The following is a 25,120-nucleotide window of genomic DNA, read 5'->3' on the forward strand; positions in this document are numbered from 1 at the left end:
GAAGCCTATCTACCATACCAACAAGGGTTTTCTGTTAGTAATAATACATTCACTAGGGATAAATATCTGCAATTATGTAGAGAATATGGTGTTGACAGCAATTATAATACATTGAGAAATGAAAAATATTTTAGTTCATACCAGAGCAAAAGACCATATTATAATAACACACCTGGAGATGCATATTATGATTCCATAAGTTTTGCAAGATGAATTATAGAACATTCGAGGGGTTTAACAACAATTGGTATACAGAAGCTTAGTGAATCCGTTAGAGCCTATTCATATCTACTACTAACGTCCCAAACGTCTACAAGATCAAGCATTTTAGAAAAACATTATTAATAGACATGTGGATATAGCAGAAGACATTAAAAGATTCCAGGATACATTACAATATGCTAGAAGTAAAGTTGATTATGTTGTTGGTAAGAATGTATATATGTTACCAAGTGGTATGAACCTTAGAATTGGGAAAGTCTTAAAGTTAATACAGAAAAGAAACCGGATCTAAAACCTATACCAAAGGAAAAAACCCAGATCCGACTACACCAAAGATAAAGAAACCAGATCCTATGCCACCAAAGAAGACAGATCCTACAATCCCAAAGAAGAAGACAACTGATAATACAAAATCAGAGTACCGACAGGTGAAATAACTCATGAGGAAGAGAAAATAGCTGTAATTTCAACTTGTTCTTTATACATTCTTTGGCACCTTTGCCACTAGGTGTATCACCACCTCCACCACTGGCTGCTGCTGCTGATCCATCACCTGGTAATAATGCTGCAACGAGGACACCGATAGCCATACCAAAGGCTGTTAGAACTGATGCTATTTTTTTTTCCTTGTTCACGGAAGAGGTTTTTAATTCTTTCACCTAGTGTACCGGTTTCCTTATTTAAAAATCGTTTAAGTGAATCTTTAATATTGTTTATTTGATTTAAAATTTTGTTCTTTAATATGCTAATCTGTTCATTTCTTCCATCCAATTCAATCTCTAAATCATCAATCCTTTCATTAATAGTGTTCAATTCTTCATCTGCCTCCTCCTGCGTATAGTCAGTACTCCTTAAGATTTCAAATTTCTTTTATTGTTCTAATTGTATGTGATTTTCTAATTTAATCTGTTCAGCCATAGCCTTTTTAAGAGTCCCATTAAAAGTTTGCATTGCTTTATCATGACCTTTCAGCTCACACTCTGTCAATCCAATAATTAGTGGCATATGTTCATCACCCCCGAATGATGTTTCTTCAAAATATTCATTAAAATTACTAAGTTCGTCTGAGGCTTGACTACCTAATTCCATGACTTCCTGGTTTAATGATGATGATTGTATACCACTAGCCACATTTGTTTGCACCTAATATTTTCTTATACTCTTTTGGGGTTGTAAATTGTCCCCCAATTAATAATTCTTTAGGTAAACCTTTTGCACTATTAAATATAATCTTTTCATCTGTAAATTCAAGCCTATCATACAATATATTACCGGATTCTGCATCTATTAATTTTACCCTTTTACCTTCTTTTATTTCAGCATATTCTTTATGCAGTATCTTTACTATCTTTTTAACCATTCTAACTTTTTGTTTTTCAACTCTTTGAGTTATGTTCTTAATTATATTCCATCAATTCTTCTGTTTCAGCTATTTGCTTTTCTGGCATTTCACCTTTATCTATATTGTTTAACCTTGTTTCTAATTCATTTTGCTGACAATATTTTTCATCAAAATCTAATACACTATATCATCATTATAATCTTCAGATTCATCGAAAGTTTATTAAATTCATTGGTATCTAATGTTTCAAAACCTTCTGCCATTGTATAATATATAACTAGAAACTACATTTCTATCACATATGGTGATATTAGATGGTATTATTACTGACCTATGTTCACCAATCAATGGGATGAGTAATAAGTATGAGAATATTTATGGTCCATAGATATTATACTCCATATACTATAAGAATGGATAAGATTTATTGCTCTGATACTGGCTACTGGAGAGGTAAAAGTGCAATACGTAAGTTGGCTAAAAAAGCTGGTACAACCAATGAAGAAGCAGAAAAATGGCTACAAAAACAACCATTGTATCAAATATATCTAGCAGCACCAAAGTATGTCTCGAGACCCAATTCCTCATATTCTATTTATGCTACACCCAATAATATTCACCAGGTAGATGTCTTGTATCTTCCACATGATAAATACAAAAAAAAACATATAAATATGCTCTCTGTGTTGTAGATGTAGCTAGCAGATACAACTCAGCATATCAACTAACTAGCAAAAGCTCAAAAGAAACTGCTGAAGCCTTTGATTGGATATATGTTAATACTGAACTAAAATTCCCCAAAACATTGATTTGTGATGCTGGCAAAGAGTTTTACGGTGATGTTACCAAACTTATGAATAAGCATAATGTCATAATACAACGTGGTGATCCTATTAACATGGAAGTCAAGGTATTGTTAAATGATTTAATAAAACATTAGCAGATAGACTATTTAGTTATCAATACCATAAGGAGTTTGAAGATCCACCAAAAAGTAACAGAGAATGGGTTGGTAGATTGCAAACAGTAGTTAGTGCATTGAATAACGAAAAAACTAATTGATATGAAACCAGTAGAAGCCATAAAACATACTTCAATAAAACAGGGATTGTCACAGCCCATCAAAAGTGATAATAAAACATTGCCAGATGTTGGTACCAACGTTAGATATCTATATGAACCTGATGAATTGGAAGGATAAATTTATAAAGGTGAAAGACGAAAACGATCTACTGATCCAATATGGTCGGTGGACGTATATAAAATAAAAAATAGATACATTAAAGGTAATCAACCAACGTTGTATTATTTGGATGGTGGTCCTAAGAGATCATTTGTTTCTGAAAAGCTTCTGCCCATTTGGAATCCTTAGATATTAAACCCCATAATCTTTCTATTTCCTTTTTTTTCTTCCTAGATTGTGTTTTTAATTGTGGAATTATTTTTGCATAATCATTCATACCCAGTGCTTGGAATATCTTTTTTAGTGTAAAGTAATAGTTTATAAAGCTCTTTTTCTTATTTGGTTTGTATTTATTGTATAGGCGACTTATGACAGTAAATAGATGTTGTGCTCGATTACGTTCCTCTTTTGTTAGATGTTGAAACGGTTGATTCATTAATGCGAAATAAACGTAGATTATACTATTTTTATGACACATTTAATAGTGATTCTAGTATGGGGATACTTAATGGTATAACATAATTGTATACTAAATTGTCTGTATATATAGGTGAATATTTATCATAGCACATCCGTCACCTATGTATACATACCATCCGGATAAACTATCTGAGTTCATCACTAATATATTGCCGCATGTAGTGTAGTGGGTTTGCCTGTGGCTCCCAGTTATGGGGACCGCGGATCGAATCCCGCTCACTGCCAGGCAGTATGTTAGTGATGAACAAAGTAGTTCTCTTTCAGTATAAATTGTCTGTATTATTAATCTGACTCCATAACGTTTTTATCACATCATCAGGTACCACTTGATCTTGCATACATATGTCGATGCTGTTGTACTCTTAATCTTATCCACATCACAAGTCTCATCAGTATCACCAAAATAATCATCCATATGATACTATATATAATTAAGTAAATCATCATCTAATTTAGACATCTCTATATCTGTAAGTTTATTCATTTATACTATACATACATGTTATTTTTTTAAATCTATTCCGTTAAACTATGACGTCACAACTACCATTATAACATTTGAACTTTTTCCATTCCTTATATTGTGGACACTAAATGACATCAAATCTTGGGGTTACAAAACGCGACCCATAAAAAATTTACATATGTTAACTTTTTCTATTTCCTATATTGTAGATGCATCAAAATAATCCAATGTATTTACCCAGCCTTAAAAAATATACAATTCCCAGGCATTGGCAACACTATAAACATACACTTGTAGACCCTCCCAAATGATAAAATATAGCTCTCTGACAGTATGTGTGGTATAGTAAACCCCAAATATGGATTTCCCATTCCTTTCCATGTTTGAACATTATTAACCCTGCAACATATGATGGGGGCACGAGCACAGTTTTTATGTGGTGTCATAAGGCGAAGGCAAAGGGTGTACAAGTAGTCATAGGTATGGGGCGTTCTAGCTATAGTACTAGCTATAGTACTAGCTATAGTACTAAAACGTTCTAGCTTTAGTACTAAAACTGTGCTAGAACCCTATACCTATAATTACTCTAATAAATTAAAACAACCTCAACCTGAATGTGGTTCTGAAAAGTGCTGACATGGTCTGGAAAAGTAAAATATTTGAGAGAAATAACTAACTAAAAAGTAACACCTAAACTGTAACTGTGATTTGATTACCTGGTATTTTTTTTAGAATCTTAAAATCAAGATGCCATAGTGAAAAGAAAAGGAGGTGCAGACTCAACAATTTGATTGGTGATCTACATTCTATGTTATTACCTGACAAGATGAAACAATTTGACAAAGCAACAGTACTACAGATGACAATTGACTTCTTAAGAAAATATAGTGGTACGTATAATACCAATTTCATAATATATATTTATTTGTTTATAATTTTAGAGTCAAAAAATTTAAAAGAGGAAGTTCATAACTTCCTGAAGGTATTTTAGATGCCAATATTGTGCCCATAAATCTACTTTTCTTGTGAAATAAATATTGTGCCCATAAATCTACTTTTCTTGTGAAAGTATGAAAATTTCACTGTTAGATTGACATTAATATGTTGAATAAGTTTGATGAAGCCAGTGCATTGCACTTTTATAACAAACTAACTTGGAAGTGGGTTAAAATAACTGATGTCATCTCCCGCATGTTAACCAACTCCAATATTTCTTCAACTGTTTGTCAAAACCACATGATGTATAGGACGTTTTCCTGATCAGCAAATCTAAAAATTTTTGCGATGTATTTGCAGGTCATAACTGACGTCATTGAAATTCAAATAACAGAGACTTTTTCATTTTATTTTGTCTTAGTGGTTTCTCAGTAGCTTATCAGCTAGTCCAAAGGCATTACAACAAATTATTTTCTCTTTTTGCTATGGTCATTATCATAGTCGGTTGCTGCATCTGATTTTGTCAGTTTCAATTGCATAAAATATTGTTTTATGTGTTCAAAAGCCAATCTACTAGTTTTAATATAAATCTATTTTGAAAATACACATTGTAAAAACCTGCATTCCAATTTGAGTTAAACAGCAATGACAATAATAAATATCGAAATATGCTGCAATTATACGGTATATCTGTACTATATAGATGGCTTGCTTGTAATAATCTCTCAACTAGAGGTCATCCTCTGATTAGTTTATTTATAGAACTCTATCTATAGCACAATCAACAACTCATCCCTTCTGTCCTGCAAATTCGGATATCTTTAAATTTGAAATTCCTCTACTGTCAAGTCATTGGCACTTCTTCGATTGGATGTACTTGTGAGAATATACTAATATCTAATAGTTATAAAAAATGGAAAATGTTTAACCAATAATTTAAATTACATTTTAACAATTTTTTTATCTAATATTTAGCCTAATCCCTCAAAAATGTTTTACATAGTTTAGGCCATTAAGTGTGGAATCAAAATTCGAAGTTTACTGTTGAATTTATAATTACTGACCAGGCACACTTAATTTTGCTTATAGGAACTCTGACTAGTATAGAAATGCAGCTTTAGATTTTACAGCTTTTGTCAATGTCTTTCCAGGTTTGGTTTACAGAATTTATTGCTTTTAACATGTTCTGAATAGTTAATAAAACCAGCCTATTTTTATTAGTAATAATAGTGCTAATTTTATTTTTTATTGACTTTTCTGTATATAACTTAAAGAAGTGTCTTAAAATATTTATGCTTAAAACCCTTTTTTCTGCCTTTCTTATTATACTATGCTGTAAATATTGTAGGAGAAGGCAAGTCAAGTAAATCATTTTACCTACAATGTGATGAAATTGGTCAGCTTATGACACAGGTGAGAGAAAGAAAAAAAATGATTAATGTTGCACTGTTTGTGTGTGTGATTAATAAAAAAATGGATTAATAAGGGTGTGACACAACAGATGCAATATTTTTACTCAGGCAGCTTTGGGAAAAGTAAGTATTTTAAAAAGAGAAAAATGTCTATTTTGTCTAGATTTAGAGAAAACTTCTAATAGAGTACAAAATAAAGTTATTTGGTGGGTTATGTGAAATGTTGATAAATGACTAGTGAAGATGGTACAGTCTATGTACAGCAACGCCAGGAGTTGTGTCAGGGTTAACAATTCACTAAGTGATGGATTTGGATAAATATTGGTGTACACCAGGAATCTGTACTTAGTCCTTTGTTGTTTGTTTTAGTCTTGATGTATTGTCGGTGAAGTTCAGAACTGAGTGTCCCTGAGAGTATGTGATGATGTACAACAGTGACTTGTTATAGATAATTAAGAATTTCTGTTAGTTAGGCGATATGTTTGGTAGTAAAGTAGTGTTGGAAAAAGAGTTACTTGCAGGATAGGTTTTCTTGGAAAAAAGTTCATAGGGCTACTTCTTTTGTTGAACAGCACAGTTTTGTTGATTAAGGTAACAAGTAGGTTGTAGATCAATGTAAAGAAAAGTAAACAAGAGGCTACCAGGTTGTAAGGTCATACTAAATCTTAACAATGATGCCTTCTTTTTCTAGGAGGATAGAAAAATGGACCTGTTCTTTGTGTCTAGCACTCATTAAATTTCTTAGGATATGTTTTTTTTCTGGAAATCCTGGATTTTTTATTACTGTGGAAAGTTTATCATTTCTTGAACATGATAGTTTAGTAGGCGACGTTTCGGGAGATCCTTCTCCCATCATCGGGCAAAGTAAAATGATGTTGCGCATGTATTTATATAATTGCAGAGGATCGAAATTCATAAAAATTAACCAATCAGAAACGAGCTGATAATTACAGTTAATTACGGTAATTAACATTTTCGGACCTGGATGTAGGTAACTACTTCTTCTGTAGGGCTGGTAGCCAAATCTCAGGAAGTTGATACGAGATGCTGTTTATGTGTTTGTTACGTTCTACACTGTTGATGGTTTCTTTAATCTTCCTGGCCGTTGTTCTGGATTCTCTGTCAATGATTTTCTTCTCATCCCAATTAAACTGATGACTTCTGCTCCAGCTGTGGTCCGCAATTTCGTTTTTCTTCACATCTCCGTTTCTCACTGCGCGCATATGTTCTTGTACTCGTTGCTTAAACTTTCTTTTTGTTTCGCCTATATACACTGCATCACAATCTTTACACGGGATTTCGTAAACAACATTGTTTTGCTCTTCCAGGTTTATTTTGTCTTTTGGTTTAGACAAAGTGCTTCTTAGGGTGTCTTTAGAGGTAAGAATGCATTTGATCTTGTGTTGCCTTAAAACTCGACGAAGGATCTCGCTGGTACCTGGTACGAAGGGTAGGAATGCTGATGCGATAAATTCCTCTGATGTTTCCTTGTTGTCTCCGTTGCATCTTCTCTTCATTTTATTTTCTACTTGCGTGATGACTTTATGACTGTATCCATTTGTGATTAATGCATTTCTTACACGTCGAATTTCTATTTTCCTCTCCTGTTTGTCACTGACTACACTGTTGGCACGATTCAGTAATGAAGATATGACACTTTCTTTGCAAGATTTCTGATGGTTTGATTCGAAGTTAAGGTACTGGTCAGTGTGTGTTGGTTTACGATACACTGAAACTGAAATGGAACCATTCTTGCGTTTGACCAAAGTGTCCAGGAAAGCGATACTTCCATCGTGTTCAAGCTCAACAGTGAATTTGATTTGTCGATGTAGGCCGTTGATGTGTTCATGGAACTCTTCTAGATGAGATCTTTTGATTATGGCGAATACGTCGTCAACAAATCTTTTCCAAACCTTTGGACGTCTGTCTGATGTGACTAATGTTGTTGTCTCGTGTGCTTGCATGTATATTTCTGCGACTACTGATGATGCAGGGCCTCCCATGGCAACTCCGTCTGTTTGAGTGTAGAAGTTCTTATTAAACAGATACCATGTTTTGGTTAGAACAAGTTCGACCAAACGCAGAAAATCCGGTACTGGAATCTTTGTCTTTTCACAGAATGCAGCATCGTTTTCGATAATGTCTTTAATGATGTTTAAGGTGTCTTTTATGGGAACATTTGTGTAGAGTGATGTGACATCAAATGATACCATGCATTTTGATTTTTCTGGATTTTTCTTTCAAATTTCCTATTTTTCCAGTCATCTCACATGCTTCACAATTTTACTACATATTAAATTTCAAATTGTTATTAAAATTTTATATCATGGCTTACACAGAACAGTCTTCAAAAATCCTTTTTGTTTGTATAGCGAACTGATGAATTATAAGATGACAATTATAAGTGTGTTGGAATATGTCATTGAATAACCTTTCTTTTAGATCTTAAATGGTTTTGTGATGGTCATCAGTGAAGATGCAAAATTTGTTTATGCAGCAGATGTCATTGAGAATATTTTAGGCATGAAACCGGTACACATTTTTTGTTTGTCTCCACAAAATTTCTTTAAGTTGTTGTTTGTTTTTTAAGTTTTTGCCTCATTTGTTCTTACTTTTACTCTTAATAGTAAAAACAAAACATCAGATTTCAGCCTAATTTGTTTTTATTTAGGTTTTTTTACAAAAGTTCTCTAAAATAATTATTTGAGATTTTATACTTCGGTTGCTTAAGTTAAAATGGCCTACGGCTTAGGAATTTTTCACCCCTCATGGATCCCAGGCCTCCATATTGAACTCTGCTGTGACCATGTGGCTAATTATTGAAAAAAAACCTGTTACAATAAAAAGTTGTTATTGTACGTGTATGGCAGGTATGAGCCAAACTTGCAATCATGTAGCCGCTGCAACGTATCGAATTGAGGCAGCGGTAAGAATAGGACTGACAAGCTCTGCCTGTACTAGCAAAACTAATGAATAGCTGCCAAATCATGCTGGGGTAGCTACCATAGAAGTGAAAGATATGAAGTTAAATCGTGACGACTTTGGTCAACGAGGAAAAAAAAGCAGGCTCTAGTGTCAACACCAAAAAAACATTTGATCCGCTTGTTGACTGTAACGCGAAATTGCTACAGCTTACCGATATTGCCAATACTGTTCAAGAAATGGCCCCAGAGAGTATTTTGTTCGCGGCTGTACCTGAAACCCGAAGTGGACTTTTGTTGTGAAACCTCAGGCAAGCCAGCTGAAGAACTCAAGCTGATTCCTAGTGTAAAAGATGTGTTAGAGATTTCGAATAACACAAGTGAATTCCAGGAAGTTGTACGTGAACTTGACAAACGAAAATATTAAGAAATTTGAAGAACTAACACAGGACCAAAGTACTAACAAATTATGGTTTAGCTACATAAAAGGTGTAATCACTGCCTCAATGTGCCACAAAGTTTCCACAAAAATGGACAAAATTAGTAGAGGTGGTGGTGTCTGCGTAAATATGTGGGCATTGAACCACCGAGTATCTGGTTTAACTTTTGCTAATCCAAACATTCCAGCCTTAAAGTATGATAGGGATATGAAGATTGAGGCTGTAAACTCATGAACTAATGAAAAAGAAACATTGTAATTTAAAGTTGAGTGAGTGTGGTTTGTTTTTAGAAGTATAGGTACCAGTAATCGGTGGAAGGCCTGACCGAATAATGACATGCGATTGTTGTTTGCCAGCATGCTTGGAGGTGAAGTGCCCATTTTGTGTCAACCATATGTTACCAACCGATCGGAATGTTAGGCTACCCTACTTAGTGGTTGATAAGGACACGGTGGTTTTAAATAAAAATCACAAATATCACGCACAGTGCCAAGTGCAAGTGGCAGTAACTGGATACAAACTTTGTTATTTCGTTGTTTGGAAACCTCATGGAACATTAGTTGACACTATAAGTTTATGACACACCATTGTGAACCAACTTGAAATCAAAATTTTTTACTTATTATAATGATTTTTACTTGAAGTCAATATATTGTAAATAATGTTTTTAATAAACAAATTATTTTGCACATTTATTTCTGTATCTGCGGTTTTGACCCTATGTATTATCAAATTAAATCGAGCAGCAAATGAAAAGAATTAAGGTGAAAATAAATAGAATCACTCCTGACAAACAACCCACAAAAATTCAGAGTAATCCTGACGCTTATTTATAAAGAAAATTTTATGCACGCAGACCCAAATCATGAAGACAAACAAAACTGGCCAATAAAATTTCATAAAAATGTACAAATTAGAATTGAAGAATAAGTCCTGGAATTTAGTTTATCTGTAAAAGTAGGGCCAAATATCTCGTCCAAAGGAAAAACAACAACAAAAAGTGAATTACTTTAGCTACAAAAGCATGTGTTAAAAGTATAAAAAAGAATAAATAACTTGCACAATCATGTTTGCTAACGTATAAGTGGCTTAAGATTACATAGAGTAGTGCATGCCTTGATAATGTCTTCTGCATGCTGCGTCATAGTAATAGGTAAAACGGTTTTCAAGATGCGGTAGTACTTCACACGATTAATAGCACGTTCCACATGTATTCGTAGATTGGCAATTTCCTTAGTGTTCTTGCACTCAGTTGATGTTATCGGACTTTTAATCCTATATTTTAGCAGTAGTTCTTCTCTGATTTGAAACACTCTATGAGCCATTACTTCGTCGTCCCGTTCTAACAATTTATAAAACCCACTATCCTTTGTTATATATCGATCGCTGGCCCGACCGCCATAACAGTCAGATAAAAATGTTATGAAACCTGCAGGTGATATACCAATTAAAAATTTTATTGTGTTGTGGTGCTTGTAATTGGACCATGTAGCTGCTTGGTTTAGTAAAGATTTTGGTCTTGCAATAAACACCTCAGTACAGTCAATAATTACTCTGCGTTTCGAGTGTCTAGTTTTAATAAAGGCATCAGGTAAATTGTCTCTAATCGCTTCTCTTGGTAGCCATACAACAAGAGCGTTGCCTAGAATTGTGAAAGTGTTGGAACAAATAGTGGGTTCCGAAGCGGTCGGCAAGGTCTTCATTTAGTAAACCTAAACGCAATCTCATCAAAGTTAGCAAAAATTTGTCACAATGTGTAAGGATTTTGCTTGCTGGATTAGAATAAGTACGTTTGACTTTGCTGTAGCTTAGGGCCTCTCCAGTATCTGATCTTAGATAAGTATGGGTTCAAAAGTTGAAATACTGATTCAAACATGGCAATAGACACTATGCCAGTGTAAAAATTTATTTTTTGGTCTGTCTTTATTTTTCGCCATGTAAAAACCACTTTTTTAGTATTAGAGACTTTCACCCTGTTGGCATTTTTAACTTGCAATGTTAACATATTTATTTTTGATACAAAAGAATGGATAACATTTTCTTTGTACCTGCATCCCCCACATTGCTGAGTTAATGTTGATGAAAAATAGGAATGTTCCGATACTGGTGAAAAGAATGATGATGATTGACATTCATCATTAACATTATCATTAACAACTGCGTCGTCAACTTCTTCATTTGACAATTTTTTTTTCCTTACAGTTACGTACAACACCTGAACGAAATAATTCTCTTCTTGGTCGTTTTTGTAAGACTTCGTAACCCATGTTCAAAGTTGGATCTTGATTGGCAGCAGTGGGCAGCAAAATGAAATGAACACACTCACTTCCAGCAGGAGTTCATTTTGATTTATTCTGTCCTTCTCGCTTGATAACTTTAATCCAATTCTGCCTTTGCTCGTTGTTGTTCTTAACGCTCGCAAAACAATATAAAAAAATGGTCGTTCGCATCCACATAATTCCTTGATAACATTGTTGTGTATATCACAGAATTCTTTCTTCCACTTTCGAATTTTATACTGGCTATTCGTACAACCAATAACAGCAAAATTTACGCTGGGCATTTTGTTTTAAACAGTTTGATTATGGCTATATTTACTTTGTATGAATCATTTTCTTCTTTCTTTTCACTCTGTTTGCTCCTCTCTCAACTAGTGGCTAGACCAAGACCGTGCAGCAATACAAAATAGTAGCCCAGCATGTCGAATTGGTGTATATACACCAATGTTTGTGACTGTTAAACCTGACTGAAACATGCAGAAGTGCTGAATTCTAGTTCTTACAGTTCTTAAATAAATTCTAACTCAAATAAGTTCTCATATCATATTTCACACCATCAATTATAGTATCAGCAGTCTCAGTCAAGTTTGCTCTTTTGACAGTAAGCATTCAGTGATTTTGAAATGTAATATATTCTCCTTGCATAACTTGCTTCTGATGTACTTTTTTAATAACAAGCCAAAATGCGGAGAAATGACCAGGGATATATTAATGGGTTTGCAGTGACTAGGACCTAAAAGGGTTAAAAAATAGTAATTTTAGACATAGCTAAAACTAACTTATTGCTTTGGTACTTGGAAGAATATGCTTACACGTCCTTTTACCAATACTTTATTTTTTTTTTAGGCAGCGTTAATGGGCAAAACAGTTCACTCTGTTGTACATAAAGATGATCAGAGCAAACTATTGAAAGAAATTCTGTCTGGTTGTTCCAATGAAAGTCGAAGGTCATCTGCTGCTTTTGGTGAGTTTAGTTTAATGGCTTTTTGTGAATTATTCTTTTCAAAAGGAAAATTCTTGTTTTATTGGTTGCTAGTTGAATAGCCTTCGATAATATCCACTTGATTAGGAAAGCAATCATTACAGAGATTTACTTTCATTATGTCATCAATAGTCCAACAACATTCAAAAAAAAATTCAGAAATTTGCCTCCTTTGCGTAGAGCTTGAAACGCTGATCAAAATGATGTATATAATTGTGTGCTCTTGGCAAACGATTAAGGAGATACTTATGACTCCGTCGACGTAATTTTAGGAAACTTGTACCATTTTGCTCCCAGGTGGTCCTTAGTTACTCATGTAGGAGGTAGTTATTTCCATTCATTTCCTATTTATTTGGCCTTAAACTTAAAGAGCAATGTAAAGGTTTCGCTAATTTTAAAAATGCTATTGAGTTTGATGTAATGCATTGGCGTTGTGCCATAAAATAAAAAATACTAAATAAGGCATTTCTTTTTTGCCGACGTCAAACAGAAATGAAATCAACTTTTCCGGTTACAGACATTTGCACTTAGCGTATTTTTTATTTAGAAGTCCATCTTTAATGTAGCAAGCTGGGCGTTTGATGTTTAACAGGGCTTTAAATTTGTTAGTTTTTAGGGGATTAAAAGTAGTTCTGATAATCACATGGATATGTGTTAGTAATCACAGCCAAACAAACAGGAAAGACAAAAGAAAAAAGTATTACCCCTTCCCGTCGAATCTAGATCCACGTAAATTATAGCCAAGACCAACCGTTATTCGAAAACAAAGTGTCTATGGGAAGAGCTGGTTTAGCATAAAATTCCCTACCTGATTGGGAAAATTCCCTACCTTATTAGGATTTATGTGCGTGTGGATTAGTTTTTGCGAGTTTTGCGGGTTTTTTTTTGTGAAATTCGCAAAAATAAGTCCACACAATTTGATAATTTGGAAAAATAAATCTACTCAAAATTAAAAAAAAATTTATTCACCTTATTCGGTTACATTTATTTATTTTCACATTACTTGTTTTTTATTTTAATATCTTTTAGTTTAATGACATGATTAAAAAAAATTCAATCTTTTAAATTGGAATTCGTGAAAAAAAATCTACGCCAAAAAAAATCCCAAAAATTTATAACTTGGTTAAAATACTAGCTATGTTTCTAAAATTACAAAATAAAGTTAAAAAATATCTATTTTTTGGAAGGCACATAAATTTCCTATTATTTAGTGTTATTTTTGCCATATAACTGAAAAGACATGAAAAATTGACAAACACCTTGTTCACAAGCCTGAAAAATGTGGTATTTAAAGTGTCATTACATAGAAACATCTACTCCAATTAAATACAAATAATGTTCCTGTTTTGCTTTTTTAAGGTGTAGCTTAAAATAGCTTCTTGATGTTTACAAAATCTTATATCTTTTAGTCCAAAAATAGAGGTATATCGAGCAAAACTTATTTCCAAGATATCGAGATTTAAAGTTAAATAAATTTTCTGTAAGTGTTAAAACTAAGGGGCTTTATTCCTTAAAGAAAAGTGATTTCTTCAATGTACTCTAGCTTCATATGCATGTGTAAACCAATTAGATCTTGCTCACATAGGAAATGAAAGAATTTAGGAAGGCTTCACCTTTTTCCTATTTTTTTTTTCTTTTTAATAATTTTTTTTAATATAAATATTCTGTTAATGATATATCAATCAAAAATATATCAAAAATAATGATAATGAGTGCTTCATGTATTGCCATGTAATGAAGTAAAAGTTTTTTCTTCATGTTTGACACAGAGGACGTTGTATAAAATGCCTGTTGTCGATCTTCTGAACTTCTGGTTAAGTCATAAACATTGTAATTCCTCTTTTTAGCCTTTAGGGTTTTTTGCAATTTTGGTATGGTAATATCCTGGCATAAATTTATTCTCTGTTATATCCACGTGATCCACGTGCTGTCATAAATTTTACTAATTTCTGTTAATGGGAAGGACAAATACTGCCTATGGGGAAATTTTATAATATTTGCTAATCTAATTTTAGATTCTGCTAACAAAGACACCATCTTGTTGGACTTTCGTATATGTGTGGAAAAAGAAGGTCTTCCAACAGAATATAGACCTTTGTCATGCATAGGTAAATGGCACTACTTTGAGAAACTGGGTAAGTGAGGCTGTATTGATATTACAATAATTTTTTGATATAAAAGATTAAGCTAAGTATGAGGTGTTCACTTAGGTTCTCTACAGGGTTAGATAAGTCAGAAAAATTGATTTTAAGGAGTGATGAGCTGTGCACAGATGAACAGTCTTTTCTTTTAGAGTATCATTAATGTCACTTTTACATGCTAACATTCCTTATTCCATTTTTTCTCGTAAATCTATTATTTAAAATGATTAATTTAAATCTTATTTCTGACCCATGTGAAAAAATTAAAGGAAGGTCAGAATATTTAGTGTAGGAGGAATGTGTGGAAATCAAGAAACTTGAAAGTAAACTTATTCAATTTTTGCATTGCATCAAATCATAGTACACAATCATAACTTGCTTAAAATAAGAAAAATAATTTAACGTTAATGAAAATTTGGTAAAAGTATACAAATTCCTCAGTATATCGAACTAATTAAGAAAGTTATCATAAAATACATCGGTTTAACATCGGTTTAACGAATTCTTTATGTCGATCAAAAATATCTGTCCACAATCAAATGTTGTATTTTGGAGCCCGGATGCTTCAAATCACCGAAATCGAAACATTACATAATTTTATAGCATATTAAATTGTGTGGTCCCTTCAGGGTCGAGAGTCATCATACAACACTAACGTTTCTGTCTTTCTTTCGGTTCACACTACAACTATGTCAAGTTTATCATAGGTATAACTCATTTATGGTTAGCGGGCACTTGTGCAGTCAAGTAAAAGTTTATGCCAAATAGAGTTAACCATTGGCACCAGTCAGTATAGCCAGAATTAAATGTTGTAAATTCAGGGAGTTAAAAAAGAGGAATTGCTAAATGCATTGTGATCAATAGTAATACCCTCTGCTCTCATTTCTCACTCCTATCTTGCTTTAATTTTTTAATTTTTTACGGTAGTATGTTAGGCCATTATCTTTTTACTGGTTTTATTTTATTTCTAGGTGAAAGTGAATATGAAAGCAAGCAGCTTGTACTTTTGGCGTGTTTGAACACAGAAGAACTGCATGAAGTTGTTAGCACTGACACTACAATGTCATTCAGTTCTAAACACAGTCTTGATGGAAGTTTTATATTTGCTGACCATGAGTATGCTTTCAATAATTTCCTTAGTTTCATATTTTTTAGACTGTAGAGGCACGTATATAGATTGGAAAATTTGACACTCATAGTATATTCTCTTACAAAAATAAAGTGTACGTTAAAAAAGATACAAACTGTCTTTTTCAATAAATTTTAAAATACGAGGCAATTTATTTAAAATCAAAAAATCTTCGCTAAATCAAAATTATTTTCAATTTTTTGCTGAAATTTGAGTTATCAAATGTCCTGATAATTCAAACATTTGATAATTCGAATTGTTTATTTGTGTTCTATAAGTTCAAGTTATTGGGATACTGTATTGTTACCATTGTCTGTAATAATTATTGTTATCATCATCGTCAAAACAAAACACATTCCTTATATTTCTATTAAAAATAAAATTAACATGAAACTTAAAAAAGGTATTTGCTTTCTTAAATATGTCAGATCCTACCAAGGTTAGTGCTACAAGAACATGCAGAATCGCCCCCACCCTCTTCCTATTTATCATGTTTATTTTTTCGTCCCGTCAGACTTAACTGTGCTATGTCTTCTCCTATCACTAAAGGATTGTCGCTCCATTTCAATTACTGCGTTTATGGCTCTGCCAGAAAAAAGCAGTTTATCCCTTCCTCTAGACGAAAACACGTGGCCAAACGCACAGCTTCCTTTTATACAAGTGATTTCAAACACTCTTTACTTACCTTGTCAAACTATTAAGTTTATAATACATATAAAGGGATACCTACCTCCCTTCAGTGAAGCATTGGATTAGAAAAGTAACTAAACATTTCGAAGTCATGTGCTTTTACTTTTCAAGCAAATATCAAATGCAGGTGGTTTGGTAAAACAAACACTCGCCCGAAGGCTCGTAAAATAAGTTTCTGCAAAAGCTGAAGAACTCGAAGAAAATACGCCATATTGCACTCAATACCGTGCGATAACTAATACTCAATGAAATTGATTGCTTTTAGTTTTGTTATGTTATACTCAATTTTATTTAAAATATAACCGAACTGTTTTAGTATTAGCTTTGAATTTATGTTATTGTTTAATACCTAACCAAATTTATGCTTTTTTTATTTCAGATGTTCTGGTATTACTGGATATCTACCATATGAATTATTGGGGAAGTCAATATACAGTTTCGTTCACGATAATGACATTTCATATTTATGCGATGCTCACAAAGAAAGTAAGAAGTAATTTTTTTCCTTGTCCACCAATACAGTCCATCTTCGACACTTTAGCTTTAAGTAAGGGCTGTGTGAATGAAACAGACATTTAATGAAGTGTAAGTTCAAATAGTTACAATGCACTTACAGCGAAATAAGTCAGTAGTTGTAGAAATGTCTCTCTGAATGCAAGCAGACAATTGCTGTGAGAAGATGATGACCCTGCAAGAAACAACTGGAAACAGCAACTATTTTTTTTCTGAAAATTGGTTAAACCGTTTTGACTAAATTTTAATTCATCTCTTCGGATCACTTCTTATACTAGCTACGCAAGCCTGTTTAAAAACGTTTTAGTTGTTTGTGTGGTTGATAATGAAATTAAAACTCAAGTTTCAACCGTGTATATATGTGTGTACTTAAAAGGGCTACGAAACGATTCAATAAGCTTAATCTCCGCCATTTTTGCAGAATAGTGTAATAAACGGACCACTCAAGACCCACTTTGGAACCACATAGACGTCTAGGGAACCTGATTATGAATAATAATTTTTTTACGATGAATTTACTACTTTTCCAAAAAAAAAGTAAAATTTTCCTTCAATATTCTTTTTTTTTCAGTAAAATAAGCTACGGTCTGTAAAATGTAAATCGGAGGTTTGTTTTGATGAGGAAACAGAGACAACACAAGGAGCTGTATTTGTTAAAAGTTGCTTTTTTACTAGCTTTAAGAAGGTAATTAATACCTCTAAAAAAAATTAATAATCATTGTTGTTGCTTAGACTGATTTAATGTTTGTATGCAAAATTTCTAAGGATATAGCTGGCTATCTACTTCAAAAGGTTTAAAATTTATATTTTAGAAAGTTTGAGTTGAAAGCAAAATAAGTACTTATATCGAATAAATCATGGATAGGGAACTTTTCTGTCATTTTCAGTTATATTTGGATTCCCAATATGATATTTAGGATGATTTAAGTTGTTGTTTTTGTCCTTCAGTGATCATAAACCTTTCCACCGCCATTAGCTCGACTTTCGTGTAAGTCACTAAAGTCGAAAATCACCAGCTATTTCGTAGCCCCTTAGGTCAATCCATCCAATTTGGAAAACCCTACAGGTGCATAATAACCTTTTCCTGAATTTCCTAATTATGCCAAACTCAATTAAACAGGTTGGTACTAAAAATGATTCTTTAAGTTTCTTATCGAGAGGTAGAACGAATTACCTAATTTCGTAAATGTTTCTGTTCGTTAAGTGCCTTAATCGCGAGCTGAAATTTACGGTCAAGCCCTTTATTTAGACTTTCTAAGAATAGCCTTGTTTTGAAAATAATTATTTTTTTTAAATCTAAATAAAATCCAACCAGAATATCATATTGTTTTAAAAATTCAATTTTTGTCATGATAATTTATTATTCTATTTGAATATCCTTTTTTCAAGAGCATAGAACCATTATAAAATTTCGGATCACGTTATAATTATTATAATTTATGAAATTCAGGAAAGGTGTATTGGGATAAAAATGACGTCAGCGAGCCAACTAAGTGTTATTTTCGCGGGTAAAAATTTTTGCGAATTTTTGCTGATTTGGTTCGATTCGCAAAATTATACCAAACTCATCAAATCGTGAAGTTTTACTCCCGTAAAAAAATCTTACATTGCCCCATTAGTGAAAATGTAATATTGTACGCATAAACTGGTTACAAGACAGAAATGAAAGGTGTCATACAAAACTGACACTATTCTCAATTACAGACCATTTTCACTATTATTCGTTTGGTGTTGCTTCCAATAATTAGTCCTTTTTCTTTCTTCTTGTTTGCGAAAATTATTTCCTTTAAAAAATTCTGAAAAAAATTTGGCCAATGTCGCATAATTATTAATAGAAAAAACTCTCTATAGCGGACGCGGTTTGAGACCACAAAAGTGTGTCCGCTAGAGGTGTCCGTAACGTAGCGTTTTTTCCTAAATTTATTTTGCGATGTCAGTGTATAGTGAAATCGACAAAAAATTGTGTCAAGAGGATGATTTTGAAAGAATGAAGAGCTTAAAAACAATAGATATTGGGAATATGTTATTTTTCATTCTTCAAAAAAAACTTTCTTTTGTATTATCACAGACAATTTTGAACCTGGTGTGTATAGTTTTAAATAAAATATAAGCAAACTTCTTACAAGAATTGTTTTATATGACTCATGGGACGTTGAAATGATGTCGAGAGGTCCGCTACGCAGAGGTTTTGTTATGAAATATTGACTGTCATTTCATTCGTCCCTAAGTCTGTTGTAGAGTGGTCTCCGCTGTAAAGGTCATTCACTATAAGAAGGTTTCACCGTATTATGAACATTTTAAATCGGCGAAAACTGAAGGTTATGGTAATTCAATCCAATGCTAAATGCAAAAAAGAAAAAACTTTGGATTGTATTCACAAGTTGTTTTCTAAGGAGCGTTAATATCTGTACTTCATCTGATTATTTACCTTGATTTCCATTACAGTCACTAAATCTTCGGATGCAATTCAAGTTTTCTTCCGTTTCCGCTCAAAGGGGAATGATTGGTTATTGTTTAAAGTCGAATGCAAGATGGTTGCAAATAAGACAAGTCATGATCAACCAGATTATATCAGCTTGAACTTTATTTCAGCTAAGTGAGTTTCATTTTTATTCGATTTTGTTGTTACTACACGTGAATGTTGTTTATTATACTGCAGTGCACTCCTGGTTAAGTTCGAGGGGCTTTTTTTTTAGTTATCTGGATATTAGATACCGTAATGCTTTGAATAAACGCCCCCTTCTATTAAACGCCCCCTCGAATAGACGCCCCTCCTTTTCAGTCATTTTTTTAAGTAAACGCCCCTTCTAATAGACGCCCCTTCTAATAGACTCTTATAGACGCCCCCTCGAACAGACGCCCCTCCATCATTAGGGGCGTTTATTCGAGGCGATAGTAAAAGTATACTTACTTACTTTTTTCCTAAATCTTAGGTTTAAGGTTGGAAATTTAGTTTTTCGCTTTTGAAGTTTATTCTCTAAAACATGTGAATATCTTTTATTTTCTGTTGTGAGGATATATGTTATAGGTATCCTTAAAATCTGTAAAGAGACGAAGTGTAAACAATTAAATAAACGCCCCCTCTTTTAAACGCCCCCTCGAATAGACGCCCCCAAAAAATGTCAAAAAATTTAAGAAAAGCCCCGGGCGTTTATTCGAAGCATTACGGTCATTCTAATTTTAATCAATTTAACTTAAACAAAATATAATCTCTATGATGAGAGGGTGTAAAAGTGCTTTACACTTGAAATTTACTGTTTGTATTTCTTTTAAATATTTTTTGTAAAAAGAGGATTTTGCCAACATTTTTTTCTTTGAAATACAAATACGGGAGTATTATAGACTAGGGGGCCGCTATAATGGTTTTACGTAGCGAGAATGTTCGAGTTACCAGGAGTTTGGCGTATTCACTGATTTATATAAAAAGTATTAGTTGTATCTGGGGAAATAAAAGTAGTTCGAGTTATTGGAAGTGCGAGTTACTGAAAATTCGAGCTATTATTGGAAGTTTGAGTTAATGGAAGTTCAAGTTACTGGAATTTCGGGTCGCTAGAAGTTCTAGTTGCTAGAAATTCGAGTTGCTGGAAGTTCGAGTTACTGGTAGTTCGAGTAACTGGAAGTTGAGGTTTGAGTTGGTACGCAGTGTTGCAAAATTATTCCGCTCCCTACGGTGCTGATTTATGGGCCACCCACTAGCCCTAACCTTAATGATAATTATATGTGTGAATGTACATCAGGTGCTACTATAAGAAATATGTTTTGACGCGTAGTCTGTCAGTTATAGTTGTACACATTGATATAAACATATGTTCTAGCACCAACGAAATACACTACTTTCGACAGCTTGCTAAATTTAAAGAGAGAAGCATCAAAAATTTGCTGCAACAAGCACGGGAAGCGGCGCAGTCTTTAAAATCTGACGAGGTATTGACCAATTTTACACTTTCCTAAATGGTAGGGCTAAATTGTTTCTAAGTACTGTTTTCTCTACAAACATGCAGATTCAAATATTTTATCTATTTTGTTTTTCACTCGTTCGTTCACGTAGGATTTCATTAGATTGTAGTTTGTCCGTGTTTTTCGTCGTGGAAAAAAATGCGATATTTTGTCTACCGGTTTACACGCTTTTAAAGGTATATGCTTTATAAGAACATCAGACTGGGAGTTGAAAACAATAGGTCTACTAAACAACAAACAAATTGGTTTCCCATGGTTGTCTGTTGAATTGGTTTCCCATGGTTGTATGTTGAATTGGTTTCCCATGGTTGTCTGTTGAATTGGTTTCCCATGGTTGTCTGTTGAATTGGTTTCCCATGGTTGTCTGTTGAATTGGTTTCCCATGGCACTATTAAAAAAAGAAATCCACAGTTTCGCCTTTCCTTTTTCTATCGCATTTTGAGTGTCCGTACACAATATGCAGAATATTTAAAGATGTAATTAGTTCCGACTCAATAATTTTTTAAAAACAAAATAAAAAAACGGTGATATTAATTCCTAGTGTTTTTGTCTGACATTTGGTTTTTGCAAGACATTTGACGTTCTCAAAATCAACTATAAAACATCTAGTACGTCTCAGTTACATCAAAATAAATTCACCGATATTCTCCATTTTATATATCTGATCGTGCCGATACTACTAAAATATGTGTAACTCGTAAGGAAATAGGTTAAAAATTCTTAAGAACTAACTCAGAAATTATACCTAAAGGATTTTTTTTTCATTTTCAGCGAAATTTAGGTTTCGTTAATCCGTGAAAATAAATTTCACAAGAATGTGGGTACCCTAAAACGTGATAAATTTCATATAATACTTCCTTCCTCTTTCCTGATCGCCAAACTTATCTTAAACTCATAGAAAGATTGTTGACTTGTTTAAATTTATTTAAATCTGTTTATGTAAGTCTGAAAATACGTTCAAGTTTAGGTTTCTTTTCCCATATTTTGCTTGTTTTTATTCCAAGCATAAACATTTCCACGTGATTTTAGGACACGAACGCGACAGATGTTACACTCAACGTTGAAAGAAACGAAGGTAATTCAATAGTTGTATATTTTATTATTCTACCTGTAGCGTAACCGTCGGTAATTATTTGTTAATTAAAAGTCGCAATTTTGGTCTGATGCAAACAAAAATTCTACAAAAGTGCCTTATTTAACCACATAAGCGGAGTAGTCTGAAATAGATGTCTTGCATAAAATACCCGGCCTGCTTCGATGGAAAATGCGATAAAAGGACAGAATCTCGATCTTGTTCACTAGAAATACATTAACTTTTTGTTGTTTAGAAAATATTAAATTGTGCAAATCTCCTAAACGTTATGCCAGTCCATCCGCTGCTCCGTCCAAGCAGCAAACAAACAAAGAATCTAATGTTAAAGTGAGTGTTCCAGGTTAATTCCTACCCCGTAAATGTGATGGTGGTGGTGGTGGTGATGGTGTTTTTTAAGTGTAGATATAGCGTAGTATAACGAGTATATAACGAGTGTGTGAATCAACTTGGCATTTGGTTTATGTTGGAAACCTTAACCACCCTGTGTATCGTCTGTTATATAAAGACGATATTCGGTATATATGACGATTTTTTTCATTGGCAAGCAATTTGTTTTTCTTTAGGAGGCAATGATAACTGACGATTTTATTAAAGTTCAACAAGACTTGCTTTCCCAGCTGGAAGAAAAACACAAAACTTTAAACAAAGCTTTTGAAAAACAAACTGATCAGTTGAAGAGAGTTGCCAGCATCATGGGGGAGTACGCATATTTTATGGAAGCACCTTCGTTTAAAAGTCATTACAAACAGCAGTTAGAGATGTACGACTACTTTTTGTACACGTTAAAAAAACAACAAAGACAACAGCAGTATTTACAAAAACAGCTTAGTGGTAAAGTCAAGGAATTGCATATTCGACAACGAGCTATTAAACTTCGTGAAATGGCTTCAAATCAACAAAGGGTATTAGGCAAAATGAAGAAAGTGAGGGATGCAACGAGATGTAACTCAACTGTGAAAGATCCCTACCATGAAGTAGACACAGGTCACATTAGTACACATAACCCTGTAAGTATTTGCACAACCGCTGCTGCTGTTTCCAACTCTTCAACTTTTTCTGGACATTTTGACGTGAATTTCCATAACCACACTAAAACTGGAGGACACACCCGCAAAGAATTTAATAAGTCTCGAGTTTTCCCTTATCGGTTTGACAACCTGTTCTTAAATATGAATGCTAATCAGGACGTCGACAGACAAGAGCAGCAATCGCCAATGAGTGGTTTAGTAAGTTCAATACAAACACCTTACCAACAACTCCCTTTCCAACCACCGCAGAGTCTAACAGTAAGCAACCAACAACAAACCGAAACAGAGTTTTATTACCAGCTTCCACCAACAGAAAGGTTTGTTGGGCCGGAAGAACAACAGCAGCAGCACCAAATGGCGCGGCATTTTCAGACGCAGGATAACAAGCAGCTGATGCAACAAATTGACGTACAAAATGAATTCCTTTCGCAAAATAGTAATTCTTTAGCTACAACTTGTAATTCGCCAGACTTACAAAGCATGCTGTCAAATGAGATATTAGTTAAGCTGCAAGAATTACAGAAGCACATATTGAATCAACTGCAGTCAGCTATTCAATCTAAAAAGGATAGTACGGATTTTAGTCAAATTTTACCTGTATTACAACACTTACAGGAATTGCAGCAATCTATGATAGAACAGGAAACTGAACAGAAACAACCAAAAGAAATTGAACTCCAACATCAACAGCCACAAGATCGTCACCAAGAAGAACACGACTTAACAAGACATGCGTCTGACCACAGTATTTCTTCAGGCGGCTGTAACATCGATGTAAGAACGTCAGATCTTGTTGCATCGATGCAAAGTTTGAAAAACTGCTCAAGAAATGTTGCTGAACAAAACTTTCCCAGTGATGTTCCACTTCAGGGATCCAGCGCTGTTGGAGATAGTGCTTTTGGTGATCTTGACGTGCGTCAAGACGAACTAAAAAATATCAAAATGACGTTCGGTTATGAACACGATACGAAGTATGACGCGCCACCTGCTGACTGTTTCCCAAATGTTTCATCTCCGGATCTCCATTTTCTTATGTTTAAAGACGAAGAAATTGATAAGCAATCTCCAGATGAAAATAAAGACTCTAATGATCTGGATAAAGAGAAGTCACTGGAGAACAATGAGGAAGAAGAAACAAGTTGTCATCCGCTTCTAGAAGATCAGCAACAACTTGCGCAGTTGCAAGAAGTATTTATTTTCGTTATTTGTTGGTTAGGTGTCGGACACATCTTTTACTAAGTCTAACTCATTTTTGTCTCTTATGCTTTTGATAATTAAACAGTTATTACAATAAATAAATAAATAAACTCAGCATCAGGTTTCTCACTTTGTAGGCAGGCTTACCTTATGATAAAATCGTATGGAAAAATATTACTTAAGCTAATTGGCGTATCGCACTACAATTTTCTGATTGGAGAGGTATAGGCAAACCTGAAATGCCTTGTCGGGAGGGGAAGGACTATTTTTGTTATTCTTGCTTATTCCTAATAAAAATCTTCGTCCATTGACAAATACATACCAATTATAGCATTAAATATCTGAGTAAAAGGGAATTAAAACATTTTCCTTGTGGAAAACTGACAAATCAAGTGACGTGACGAAGGTGCAACAATTTTTTTCCCGATAAGGTATTTGGTGACTAATAAAATACTTTTTTGTTTGTTTGTCAGTCTCAACGAATGAATATTCTGTTGCAACAGCAAGAACTTTTTGCATCCTCTGAATCAGATTTACAACCTCTTCCGTTCTCTCCACCAACTCAACCACAGCCAGTATCACAATCACAAGAACAACAATCGAATCCGAACGCGACCGCTACAACGTCTTCAGTTGTCAATTCTACAGGTTATTATTGCCATTATTGTCAGTTGTAGCTATTTGTGTTTCAATGGAGACATAACATTGG

The 25,120-nt window shown here is 33.7% G+C and overlaps 1 protein-coding gene across 6 annotated transcripts in view; it reads left to right on the forward strand.

The window, feature by feature from the left end:
• The window catches only part of LOC130655207 (circadian locomoter output cycles protein kaput-like), a 44,751-nt gene that overhangs the window by 16,491 nt on the left and 3,140 nt on the right, over window positions 1-25,120 (forward strand). For 3 of the 6 annotated variants that reach the window (XM_057457940.1, XM_057457937.1, XM_057457938.1), the window contains 13 exons: window positions 4,426-4,583; window positions 5,978-6,042; window positions 8,484-8,573; window positions 12,528-12,645; window positions 14,679-14,798; window positions 15,776-15,920; window positions 17,003-17,109; window positions 19,582-19,732; window positions 20,952-21,060; window positions 22,123-22,168; window positions 22,422-22,513; window positions 22,750-24,402; window positions 24,885-25,059. In XM_057457940.1, the coding sequence (XP_057313923.1) occupies window positions 4,502-4,583; window positions 5,978-6,042; window positions 8,484-8,573; window positions 12,528-12,645; window positions 14,679-14,798; window positions 15,776-15,920; window positions 17,003-17,109; window positions 19,582-19,732; window positions 20,952-21,060; window positions 22,123-22,168; window positions 22,422-22,513; window positions 22,750-24,402; window positions 24,885-25,059 (2,953 nt within the window). In that variant the 5' untranslated portion in view covers window positions 4,426-4,501. Of the gene's footprint in view, window positions 1-1,899; window positions 3,698-4,425; window positions 4,584-5,977; window positions 6,043-8,483; window positions 8,574-12,527; window positions 12,646-14,678; window positions 14,799-15,775; window positions 15,921-17,002; window positions 17,110-19,581; window positions 19,733-20,951; window positions 21,061-22,122; window positions 22,169-22,421; window positions 22,514-22,749; window positions 24,403-24,884; window positions 25,060-25,120 lie in introns of those variants that run through there. The other 3 variants (XM_057457942.1, XM_057457943.1, XM_057457939.1) reach the window with 2 other exon arrangements.

This window comes from Hydractinia symbiolongicarpus, chromosome 8 (genome assembly GCF_029227915.1).
Source record: "Hydractinia symbiolongicarpus strain clone_291-10 chromosome 8, HSymV2.1, whole genome shotgun sequence".
NCBI lineage: Eukaryota > Metazoa > Cnidaria > Hydrozoa > Anthoathecata > Hydractiniidae > Hydractinia > Hydractinia symbiolongicarpus.